The sequence below is a fragment of the Rhinolophus ferrumequinum genome, chromosome 21 (assembly GCF_004115265.2).
Source record: "Rhinolophus ferrumequinum isolate MPI-CBG mRhiFer1 chromosome 21, mRhiFer1_v1.p, whole genome shotgun sequence".
NCBI lineage: Eukaryota > Metazoa > Chordata > Mammalia > Chiroptera > Rhinolophidae > Rhinolophus > Rhinolophus ferrumequinum.
The window spans coordinates 10,857,975-10,869,461 of record NC_046304.1 but is presented as its reverse complement, the minus strand read 5'-3'; the positions used below and the strand labels follow the sequence as shown (position 1 = coordinate 10,869,461).

The 11,487-nt window shown below is 53.8% G+C and overlaps 1 protein-coding gene and 5 non-coding genes across 9 annotated transcripts; 4 read left to right on the top strand and 2 right to left on the bottom strand.

Moving 5' to 3' along the window:
- The first annotated feature begins 630 nt into the window (after positions 1-630).
- On the top strand, positions 631-703 carry TRNAK-UUU (transfer RNA lysine (anticodon UUU)). The gene has a single exon. It is a non-coding gene; the product is annotated as a tRNA-Lys (tRNA).
- A 553-nt stretch (positions 704-1,256) lies between these two features.
- On the top strand, positions 1,257-1,328 carry TRNAQ-CUG (transfer RNA glutamine (anticodon CUG)). The gene has a single exon. It is a non-coding gene; the product is annotated as a tRNA-Gln (tRNA).
- A 453-nt stretch (positions 1,329-1,781) lies between these two features.
- TRNAL-UAG (transfer RNA leucine (anticodon UAG)) lies at positions 1,782-1,863 on the bottom strand. The gene has a single exon. It is a non-coding gene; the product is annotated as a tRNA-Leu (tRNA).
- A 172-nt stretch (positions 1,864-2,035) lies between these two features.
- On the bottom strand, positions 2,036-8,141 carry HES7 (hes family bHLH transcription factor 7). 4 transcript variants are annotated; one of them, XM_033090937.1, is made up of 8 exons: positions 7,691-8,141; positions 6,526-6,592; positions 5,930-5,997; positions 5,656-5,736; positions 5,419-5,477; positions 4,430-4,525; positions 3,773-3,860; positions 2,036-3,452 (listed from the first exon to the last, which is right to left on the bottom strand). In XM_033090937.1, the coding sequence occupies exons 5-8, from the start codon at positions 5,458-5,460 to the stop codon at positions 3,001-3,003; spliced, it is 678 nt and encodes a 225-aa protein (XP_032946828.1). In that variant the 5' UTR covers positions 5,461-5,477; positions 5,656-5,736; positions 5,930-5,997; positions 6,526-6,592; positions 7,691-8,141; the 3' UTR covers positions 2,036-3,000. The 4 variants fall into 4 exon arrangements, with proteins under 4 accessions (XP_032946828.1, XP_032946829.1, XP_032946830.1 ...); XM_033090939.1 differs by lacking the exons at positions 5,419-5,477; positions 5,656-5,736; positions 5,930-5,997 and having other exon boundaries at positions 2,155-3,452; XM_033090938.1 differs by lacking the exons at positions 5,656-5,736; positions 5,930-5,997; positions 6,526-6,592; positions 7,691-8,141 and having other exon boundaries at positions 5,419-5,518.
- Positions 2,375-2,461, top strand: TRNAR-UCU (transfer RNA arginine (anticodon UCU)). The gene is given in 2 exon segments: positions 2,375-2,411; positions 2,426-2,461. It is a non-coding gene; the product is annotated as a tRNA-Arg (tRNA).
- On the top strand, positions 7,220-7,290 carry TRNAG-GCC (transfer RNA glycine (anticodon GCC)). Its single transcript has one exon. It is a non-coding gene; the product is annotated as a tRNA-Gly (tRNA).
- Positions 8,142-11,487: the final 3,346 nt, after the last annotated feature.

Genomic DNA, 11,487 nt, shown 5'->3' with positions numbered 1-11,487 from the left:
CAAGTGAGCCACACTCAGTCATAAATCACACGTGACAACAGCCACACGCAGGTGAGCCGCACATGCATTCCTACATACTGCATGGGGGTCAGAAACAACTCTCCTGTCACCCACCACCACCACCGTCCCCACGCCCGGAGCTCTGTGTCCCCGGTCTGGCACGCGGGATCTCAATCTCTCTCTTGGAATGGGGGGTCAGAGGACCGAAGTGGACTCCGGGAGCACTGCATCTGAAGGCTCCACGTGTCATTCTTTCAGCTGGGGGCCCACCCTCGGACTTCGGGCTCTGGGGCGGGAGAAAGGGTGCTGGGGTGCCTGGGATTTAGGTCATCCAGACCGGAGCGCGTCCTCCCCACGACGGCAGCCCGCAGCCGGCAGCGACCCGGCGCGGCCAGTCCCGGCACAGCACCGTCCCAGCCTCCGTTGCGCCGCGGCCCTAGCGTCACAAACTCCGCGGGAGCTGTACTCCAGGGAGCACGCGTAAGAAGCGCGATCGCGAGTCGGTTGCCTGGCTTCTCCTGCTTGTTCCAGGTTTGTACACGTATGTATACAATTCTACATCAATTGTGTGACAGCGCACTTTCGAAAAGAAAATACTCTTATAGACAGCAAGAGAAAAGGTACGGAAGAGCCCGGATAGCTCAGTCGGTAGAGCATCAGACTTTTAATCTGAGGGTCCAGGGTTCAAGTCCCTGTTCGGGCGTCTGTTCTTTTCCTACCTGAACTTGATTCTTTTGAGTAAAATTAGTATTTGTATTCCTTCGAAAAAAACAAATGAAAACCAAACGAAAGTACTAATCCTTGGTTTTAAAAGGAAATTCTACTCAATGTGTCAAGGACTTAGTTTTCAGAAGATAAAATGAATAACTGGAAGGAAACTAGAGATGTTTTAGAGCAGTACATATGCGAGCCATACAAATTTAAATTTTCTAGTAGCCACATTAAAAATAGTAAAAATCAATCGAAATTGATTTCATGAACATATATTATTAAACCTGATATATCCGAAATCTTTAACAAGTAATCAATATTTTTAAATTAGTAATTAAATTTTAACAATTTTTTTGTACTAAGTCTTCTAAGTACGGCTTGTATCTTACACTTACAATACATCAGTTCGTATTTCAAGAGCTGGATAGCGGCGTCTACCTTATCCAAAAGCTTTTTTTTGTTGTTTTATCTTCTATAAAAAGCAGATTGGAGGCGCGGAACAGGAAGATCAGTAATATATACTCTCAGGGACCCGCCAGAAAAGGGGTTCCATGGTGTAATGGTTAGCACTCTGGACTCTGAATCCAGCGATCCGAGTTCAAATCTCGGTGGAACCTTGTATTTTTGTTCTCATTTAGTATTAGTATATGTTCAATTAAAAATTATGAATTAGTTTCATATATGAGATGCCCTTTTAATCCAAGAATCTGAAAAGAAAAACAAACTAGATGCCATTCTTTGAGCTTTTCAGAGTAGGAAATTGGAGCCTGTAAGTACACTGTGAGAACACACCGTAAATCGCTTAAATATAATAGCAAGTTACGCTAATTTTGAGAAAAACGTCATTTGAGAACATGTTACAACGGAGATCAGTTATAAAGAAATACTCGGACAGTTTCCACCAGGTCTTGGGTTTGGGGCTGAGAGGCAGACTTACGACCTGTTTGTAATTCCTCAGAGGGAAGACAGTAGTGAGACACCTACCAGGAGTCCTCATAAAACCAAGGAATATCCCAAGAAGATCCTTTACGAGTTTACAGGATACACAGATCACGAGAAAAACTCTGGTCTGGCAGCGGTGGGATTCGAACCCACGCCTCCGGAGAGACTGGAGCCTAAATCCAGCGCCTTAGACCGCTCGGCCACGCTACCTGCGTGAAAGAGTGCTGTCTCTGTAGCCCTCCTAAGAGACTAAAAAGGAGAAGGAGGCTACAGATGTTTGTGTTAAATTGACTGGTCTTTGGCAATTATCACTATTGAGACTCAGGACCGCGGAGCAGCGAATGGCGAAGCAAATAGACCAAAGGTAACAGACACACAGAAATTTACAACAAAACAAGTTTATTTTGATGGGTGGGCCCACATTTGGGAGTGGAGTGCTCCTGGGCTGGAAGCATCTCCCAAGCGGGCAGCTGGAGCTCTGTACTCGCCCTCTCGCTCATATTCGGTTGCTCTCTCTCCCTGCTTCTTCCACCCAGGCGCGCCTGCACCTACCACCTGGCTCACCTGCTTTGCGCCTGTAGCTACCTCTCCCAGGCAGGCCTCTGAGGTCCAAACCAAGCACTCTTGCCATCCCCCACCCAATTCCCTCACACTCCTGCCCTCCACTGCCTCTTTCCCATTCTAGTACCCGTAAGCTGTTTGACGCCGCCGCCCGCTAGGTGGCTCTGTGGCGCAATGGATAGCGCATTGGACTTCTAGTGATCAGAGAGCGATTCAAAGGTTGTGGGTTCGAATCCCACCAGAGTCGGTTTTATTTAAACTTTTTCGTTCCCTTCCGTTTCAGGATGCCGTCCCTTCTCCCCCTACCTATCTGTTTTCCACCTGTTTTTAGTTCCAACCTCAGTCTCCTCTCTGCTCTCTTCTTTACTTACCTGTCTGCCCCGGGGCTGGAGCCATGGAGAGCAGGACTGGGGGGGCAGGAGACAGAAGGGGAGGGAAAGTGGGCGTGGACGCCGAGATAAAGGCAGGCCCCTGGCTCGGGGACACACCGGGATTTAATAACCACTTTATTCCATGCACTAGGGACTCGAGAAGGAGCTGGGCCGGGGGCAGAGAGGGTACAATCCTAGACGCAAAGGTGGGGGAGGGGCAGGGAAAAGGGACAGGAACCAGGGAAATATATATTTATATAGATACTCTAATATAAACCACATCTCACCCGCGCGCTGCGCCCGCGCGCCCCGCCGCCCTCCCCAACACCTCCTCTCCCGGATGCCCGGGTCCCTCTGCTGCCCTCGGGCTGGAGTCTCTACCCTAACCCCAGCCTCCGCCCCCACCCCCCAAAGCTTAGGGCCAAGGTCTCCAGAAAGCGGGCGGCGGGGGCGGCGGGGCCTTGGGCGCCCCGTCTTGTCTGTGAGGCGGCGGTGGTGGCGGCAGCAGTCCGATGAGGGGCGCCGGCTCGCCAGAATCCCCGGCGCGGGGAGAACAAGGGGACGGGGACCAGGCGCAGCGCGGGCTAGGGGGGCCCTGGTGCATTGGGGGACGCTGGTGCTGCGCGGGGCCAGGCGCCGGGGCGGCGGGGTCCAGCGGTGGGCGCGACGCTTGGTGCCTCAGATCTCCCGGTTCCGGCCGGGGCGGCTTCGGGCGCAGGTAGCCGTGCAGCGCGGAGAAGAGCTGGGCACGGGCGGCAGGGCTGGCGTCGTGCGCGAAGGCCGCCAGGCGAAGTAGGCACTCGCGAAAGCCGGACAAGTAGCAGCTGGCGAGCGCCTCGGCGTCCTGGGCTGGGGACCGGGGGACCCCTGGAGCCGCCGAGGCGGGTGCGGCCGGCGGGAGGACCGGAGGGCAAGGCAGGGGCCCAGCAGGGGTAAGGGAAGGGGTGGGGCGCATAGATATCAAGGCCCGACAGGCGCACAGAGACAGGAAGCCAGGTGGACGGACAGAGGGAGAAAATGAGGGAGACACAGAGACAGACACGCGCGGGTGTTATTAACCTGGCCTCGGAGCAGAGCCTGCCACTCCCCAAGCCCACCGTCCTCGGCAGGGTCCGCCCCATCTACCCCGGCCCGAGCCTCGGTGAATCCCCCCTCCCTCCCTCGGCTGCCCCACCCCCGCGCTGTACCCGGGGCCTCCACCCGGCTTCGTTCCCTCAAGTAGCCCACGGCGAACTCCAGTATCTCTGCTTTCTCCAGCTTCGGGTTCCGGAGGTTCTACAGACAGGAGGGGAGGGCGCAAAGACAGAGAGGGGTGGGGAGAGAGGGGGGAAGTGGCAGGGGGAAGAAGGGAGAGGGGATGCGGGAGCTGGGGGTGCCCCCGGATCGCGTTTGCGCGCTGACCACAGAGCGCGCTACCAGAAGCCGAGTGGAGATGACCTAGGATGGTCCGCGCCCACCCTGAGACGAAACTGTCCAATCCCAGGGGATGAAACGAATCCCGCAGTGAGCAGAGGATTTGAAATAGCAAGCCCAGTGAGTGAAATTAACCACCATGCTGGCTGTTCTGGGAGGGGGGAGAATTTGCAAACCCAGAGGTTGATACTGACCCACCCTGGGAGTGAAATTTACAGAGCCGGGTGTGAAACTTACAGACCCGAGGGGTGGCCACGAAGATCGCGTTCTGAGAGCAAAAGGGGGTCTGGGATGGGATTCCAAGGGCGGGACTCAGGTCAGGATGCCTTGGGGCCAGGGTCGCCAACGCAGCATATGTCCCCACCCAAGTGGGAAGCCCTAGGACGCGAGGAGGGGATATTTGAGGGTCCGGGGATGGCGGAAGGACTGACCTGGTCCCGGGTCCGCTCCAGTAGCAGCAGCCTCAGCTCTTCCAGGCTGCGGTTGATGCGGTCCCGGCGCCGCTTCTCCACAAGCGGCTTCAGCATCTGCGACCAGCAGGAAAGGAAGAGCGGGCCGACCGGACCAAGACTCAGCGCGGCCGCGCGGGCACCTGGATGCCGCCGCTGGGATAGTCCCGCCTCCACGCCTTTCCCCAAGACCCCTGAGAGCCTAGGGCCGGGCCCATTCGATCCCTCTCCGCTCCCCCTTCCAATGCCCCTAGGGTCAGTTTCTGTAGCTCGCCTCCTCTCTCTCCCGGGTCTTCTGCAGTCTCCTCTCTGTCTTGTCCTCCCTCCTCCCCTCTCTGTGTCTCTCCTCCTCTTTTCTCTCTACGTCTCCGTCTCGTGCAGTCTCTCTCTGTCTCAGTGGAGAACTTTGGGGGCCCTCTTTGCGCCCAGACACGTGGGCCGCAAGGTGCGGGACTCAGAGTTGGCGGCCCTGAGTGTAGAAAGCGAGATACCCAGCGCGACCGCGCCTCCTCTTCTCCCTCTAACCGGTCTAAGCCGTCACGGTTCTCAAATGGTTCTAAAATCTTCCACCCGATCTCGGGCCTCTGGAACCAGCGCCCATTGGACCAGCCCGCGTGGAGCAAGTGCGTATCTCTGCTCTTTGTTTCCACCCTCCTCCTTTAGCTCTGCGCTGCTCTAGCTTGTTTCACTCAAACTCCAGCCCCCTCCCAAACCCTCCAGGCCGCAGGGTGCCAACTCCCATTACCTAAACCCCAGACATCTGCTTCTGCTGCCCACGCAGGTCCTGCTCTGACCCTGTCCCCTTCTTCATTCTTTGCAGCTTCCTCTCCAGCTCCTGGCTGCTTGGGTCCCCCGCGCAACTCTCCCCCTTTCAGCCCAGCGTCTCCAGCCTCTTCCCTGACCCACGGTCTCAGAGAGGTGGTCTCCTGACAGGACCAGGGACCTCTGCTCCCTCTTCTCCCGCCTCTCACCTTGGGGCCGTCCCTATTCTCGGCTCGATCCCGGGTGACCATCGCTCCTCCGGACCCTACTGTGGAACGAGTCTCTGCTCACGTTGCGCCTTATATCTCTCAGGTTCCCGGGTGAGTGGGGGGGAGAGGCCCCGGACCCGCCCCGTTAGGCACCGAGATCCCGCCCGGCGGGACCCTGGGCACGAGGCTCCCGGGAAGGGGAGGAGCGCAAGGGGGAGGGGAGGGAATGGAACTGACCTGGGAGTGTGGGAAATGAGGGGTCAGTGCAGCACCAGCTGGTTTAAGGACCATAAGGCTGTATAATGAGGTAGGACCCAGCTGAAGGGAGGAGGTTATTAGGGGGACAGTGAGTTTGAGTGATTTGCGGACAGAACTCAGGAGTAAAGTTCAGAATTCCCCCCTGAACTGCAGCTTTTTTATGAGGTCACTGTACCCCCACAGACCATACAATAAAAGTTAGCACCTCGCAGCCCCCAAGCTGACTCTTATACATCCTCCCCCCAAGTCTCACCTCCTGCCTGAGATAGGGAACGACCTGCGTGTGCGAGATGGATTCGTCTTATTCCACTGGGGCTCTGTCTGGAGGTGGAAGAGAAGCTCTGTTCGACCTAAGGCAATCATATTCAATTCCCCCAAAAGGGGAAGGGACTCCGTCCACCCTCGGGTCCGGAGGAGCATTGATCACCCGCCCTGGTGAGCCCTGGCTACTAGTGGTCTGGACTTGGACCGTTTATACTAAGATACGCAGTAGAGACCCAGCTCATCCCTGCAGGATCTAGTGAGAAAATGATGTGTTATCAAGCAGCTATTACCGAATCAGAGCAAAATAGGTGTTCTGGGAAAGGATCATCCTGAGGGATGGCTGGACTGGGGCAGGGGAACCTCAAAGAAGAGGAAGCAAAGCTTTGAAGCACGGGTAGGAGGTGGAGAGATCTTTCCACTTGCTACAAGTGTTTGATTCAAAATGATAAAAGACTCAGGCGTATGACTGCCAGGACACCTGACACAAGTGTGCTCTCTCTGCTTGCTACCTGGGACCCTCGGTGACTGTAGGGGAGCAGGGAGCAGGCAGTTTTCTCAAAGGAACAAAAAGGGATCAACACCCACCTCAAACTAAGATCATGACCCTCTGTAGAATGATACATGAACACTCGAAGACTTCAGGACAAAATGCCTGAGAAGATAAAATCAGAGATTTAAAGGGACAGCAAGAGTGCCAGGGACAAGGAGAAGTAAAGATAAAGTCGCAGACCGTGTCCAAAGATAGGTGCGGAGAGCGGAGGGCCTGGCTCCTCCCAGTCCTTCCAATACCTCTCCACACTTTGTTTTTGTTGTTATTGTTGTTGTTGTTGTTGTTGTTCACGAAGCCTGCCTTGCCAAGGCCTGAGCCCCAAGGAACACAGATCTTGGGGAGGGCGCTTCCATTTGGGTTCAGGGCCCTCAACACATCCCACCTCCCCCTACCTGTGCCAAATGGGAGCGCAGATGTGTGGCCGCAGCAGCCCCCACTACCCCCGTCCTTGGGAATCTGGACTCAGGCTGAGTTTTTCTCACCTGCACGCGAGGCTTGGGGACTCCGGGCAGTTCGCACCCGGGTGTGGGGCCGCCCCTGGCCATATGGGGCGACTTTATGGCCGTGTGGCCGGATCCTAGCTAGAGGAAGGATGGCCTGATGTTCCACCCACATCGACTATTCAGGACCACTCCTTCGCCGGGCCCCTGACCTACTTGGTACGCCTGGATACCGCAGTCACAACCTCTTACAAGCTCTAATAGCATCACGGCAAAATCGTTATCGCTTGCATTGGTGGTTCAGTGGTAGAATTCTCGCCTGCCACGCGGGAGGCCCGGGTTCGATTCCCGGCCAATGCAATACACTTTTGGCGGCCACCCCCCCCCCCCCCCCCCCCCCCCCGCAAAGGGGATAAGTCTAATAACCTAAGAAACATCTTTGTTTAACATTTCGGCTTGATGTTAGTAGTTAATTTTTTCTTTCTATCGCAAAGTTGGAGGCTTTGGATGGAGACCTTGATTCCATACGTCCTCACATGCCCATCCTCCCAACCTGGGGTTCCTGCTGCCTTTCCCACCCCTCCCTCCGCCCCTGGGCCCCCCACCTCCGCAGGCGTGACCCTGAGAAAGGACAAAGCGCTCGGATCCCTGCCCCGGGGGTCCTCTCAGCCCTCCGCGGGGGAGGAGCGAGGTCTTCCCGCCCCACGCGCTCTAATTCCCTTGCTCTTCTTTCCATTTCTCCGCCCGTTCTCTGTCTTACCTCCTCTTCTCTCTGAAGAGTGCTTTCTTTTTCCAAGCCCAGGGGTATCGGCCTTTTTTGTCTCACGGTCTTTCTATGTCTGTTTTCCTCTTGGCATCGATCTCTGCATCTTTCACGGTTTTTCCAGGTATCTTAGCAACTTCCGCGCTGGGCTCTCTGTTGTCTGTTGCTGATTTTTAGTTGTCTCTGCATCTCTGATTCTGGGTCTCTCCGGCCTCTCGGTCTCTGCGTCCGAGTCTCGGTCTCTGGCGGTCTCCGGGTCTCTGAGATCTCTCGCGGTCTCTCGGGGTCTCTGTTGCCTCCCGGCATTCTGCGCTCCCACGCTCCTGCCATCCCATGGGAAGCTCACTCACACCTCCAGGTTCCTGCCACTTCTCCGCCCTCCCCTTCCCGGCCGCTTTGATCCCGCACGCGTCGGGCCTGCGGGTGGCCAGGCGCACCCGCCAGCTGCTGCGGCCACTTGTGAGCGGGGGCGGAGGTGGCGGAGGTCCTCCACTCACCACTCTAGTTTCCGCTGTCTCCGGCGAGCTCCGCCTCCCCCCGCGCCCTTCCTCCTGGCACTGTGGCTGTTGCCTAGGCTTCTGCCGGCCAGGGTCTCAGGTTCGCTGAGTCTGGGTCTAGGCCTTGTCTACTTCGATCTATCTCGGTCACTCTCTGGACCTCGCCCCGGGTCTGTGTCTCTGCTTCTGGTTTCTTTCTGTCTCCTATCTCTTTCAGCCTGTTTCACCTGGGCCAGGGTTTGGGTCTTTCTGGTTTGTGTCAATGACTGGGAGTGCTCTCTTCTCAACTCTAAAGCGGGACAATGACTCCCAAAGGAAGAGTGTACAACAAATCTGGGCATCTGTATGTCTGTGTGCACAGCCGCTGTATTTCTTCACTCCGCGGATAACTACCGAGTGTCTCCTGTGTGCTTAGCATGGTTAGGCTTTGAGGTACATTGGGTCTGGGCCCTCCTGAAGCTTACATTATAGTAGACAGGGGAGACAGAAAATAGCTAAGAAAGCAGGAAATAATGTAAGTTCAGATGGTTATAAGGCTGGGGGTGGGGCAAGGAACAACCAGACATGGCCATAACCTGAGAGTGAAGTGCTACTTTATTCTGGGTGGTCAGACAGCCTCTATCAGGAGGTGATATGCAGCCCAGAAGAGCCAGCCATGAGTCCAGCAAAAAGAACAGCAAGTGTAAAGGCTCTGAGGCAGGAACGGGTTTTGCTGGTAGGAGCTAGAGCAAGAGGGCCAATGTCCCTTAGGGAGAATTTGGAGCATGGCAGAGATATAAACAGAGAGTCAGGCATGCTCCATCACACAGGTCCTTGGAGGCTCCGGAAGGAGTTTGGATTTTAGCCTAAGTGCAATGGGAAGCCAGTGGAGAGCTTTAATAGGAAAGTGATATTCACTGACCTATGTTTTAAAAGATCACTGTAGAGGCTGTGTGGAGGATGGAAGCGGGGACATCATCTGGGAGTCTGGAGAAGTCATCTAGGCAAGACAAGATGCTGGCTTGTACTGAAGTGGTGGCAATGCAGGTGAACATGAACTCCTAGGTTGTTAGCCTAAGGAACCGGGAAGTTGTTGGTGCCTTTTACTGAGACTGAAAGGGGGAGGAGACAGAAAAGCTTTGGGGAGAGACATCAAACATTAGACTTTAGTCAGGTTAGTTGACATCCCCTTAGACGAACTTTTAGTCAGGTTAGTGGAGATTCCGTTAGACATCCTATCCAGGTAGGCCAGGGATATACGAGTTTGGGGATCAGAGCTGGAGTGTAAATACAGGGGAGTCATTGGAAGATAGATGGTCTTTAATGACATGAGACTGGAGTATCTAGGCAGAGAGTATGGAGAGAGAAGAGGCCTGGGACACACCAACATTTGAGGTCAAGTTGAGGAGGAAGAATTGTCAAAGGAATCTAGAGTGATCAGAGAGGTAGCAGAAAAGTCAGGGGAGTGGGGTGTCCTGGAAACCAAGGAAGAGTGTATGAAGAAGGATAGAGCCATCAGCTCTAACTAAGCTGCTGGGAGGTCAAGTAAAGAGAAGAGAGACAAGCAACCATTCAGCTTAGCATCTTGGAAGTCACAGACGATGTGGCGGGAGAGTGAACGTGTGCAGTCCCACTGAGTGAGCTGAGATAAGAATGAGATGTGAAGGCGTGCAGACAACAGCGTGTAGACAGCACCATCACGTTTTGCTGTGATTGGTGAGCAGAACAATGTGTGGCAGGTGGGAGCACAGGAGATGAGGGTTGCTCAAACAGGTTTGATGCTGATGGGAATAACCAAGACCTGGAGGGTGGGGGAGGGTGGGATGAGGTGGATAGACTCCAGTGCCAGGTAGAGAAATCAGCCTCAGCTAGTAAGGAAGGCTGTTCATGCACAGGGAGGTGGGGGAGACAAAGGGCTTGCTTGGGTCAGGTGGTGCGGGGGAAGGATGAGGCAAGTTCTCTCAGTTGCTCTCATTTTCTCAAAAAATGAATCAAGCTCATCGCTGGAGGGGAGAGAGCTACTGTAGGAAAACAAACCTTCTAGGCTGGGAGAATAGGATTTCTAGGCCGTTTGAGAGTCCATTTGAAATGCGGGATCAAACATTTCGAGTTCGGAGGCCAATTCAACCATGAAACTAATGAAGTTTACGCTTCAGGATTCCTCACTTACACAAGCCCCTGGGAGTGTCCTAGCAACGCCTTCACTGGCCCAAATGCTTCTGTGAAATTTGCAAATGTAAGGTAGTTTGATAGTAAATGGTTAAGACCACTGTCACTTTCCACTTGGCTTTCTCTCTGTCATACTTTCCCTCTGGTGTGGAGCGAATGTGGGCATTTTGGGGGATCCAGTTATAGAGAAGGTGATTTGGAGAGACATAAGATTTATGAGTTTGGGGGATATATTTATGAGTTTGGGGTTAACATAATATGATTCCCAGTCACTCCACAGATAGTTAAGTTAGCTCAGCCGTCCTGGTATAGGAATGACTTCCAGGACTGCCTCTATCACCTGTGCTTACTCACTAGGCTTCGGGCAAAGCCAGAGGGCATGTGATATGAATGTGTCCAGTGGCTTTTGTCACTATAAGTACATAGGTAGTAAAGAAGAAACGAGTTTTGAAATAATATAGAGCCAGTAGGTAGTCTGTGGAAAGTATTACAGAGGTGTGCATGCAGTTAATTAATACAAATAAGTTACTCTTCTGGACTTTGTGACATTTCAATTTGTAAGTTGTGATCTCGTGTTTCAATTTGTAAGTTGTGATCTCGTGTTTCACTCTAAATATTACTTTTTGTACCTAATTTTGTATTATTTTCTTTAAAAGTCCTCCTCACTCCAAAAAATATGTGTGTATTTATATTTTTATATATATGCTTCATATATATAAATATAAATGTAAATATAAATATAAATACACACACACGTATTTCAGGTCCCCACAACCTGAGATCAGCTGTTGGGGCTGGGTGATTTTCTCCAGCTATGGCTCCTGTACAGATGTTGCTGTGAGGACATCCCCATCCCCAGTGTTTCTAGGGGTATCAGTTGGGGGTCTCCATGTGGTTGGCACACCTGTGTCAGTGTGGGCCTGTGTCCATGTCTGTTTGTGGTTGTGTCTGTGCATGGTGTGTGTCTGAATGTCTGGGCCTCCAGTCTCTTCCAGGACACGCTCTCAACACTGGGCCAAGTCTGGGCTTGAGTAAGGGGGGCTCGTGTCCCACACGTGCTGGGCCCCTCGGGAGGCAGGGAGCAGGGAAGGAACTGAGACAGCACAGCTGGTCCAGTTGTCTGAGCTTCCCCTCTCCTGCTGTGAGGGC

What these genes read in the sequence shown, in the direction of transcription:
- HES7 (XM_033090937.1), bottom strand. Translation starts at nt 5,460, where the DNA reads ATGGTCACCCGGGATCGAGCCGAGAATAGGGACGGCCCCAAG. An exon ending in AGAATAGGGACGGCCCCAAG is followed by an intron (nt 4,526 to 5,418) that starts GTGAGAGGCGGG and finishes TGCTGGTCGCAG; the next exon opens with ATGCTGAAGCCGCTTGTGGA. An exon ending in TGGAGCGGACCCGGGACCAG is followed by an intron (nt 3,861 to 4,429) that starts GTCAGTCCTTCC and finishes TCCTGTCTGTAG; the next exon opens with AACCTCCGGAACCCGAAGCT.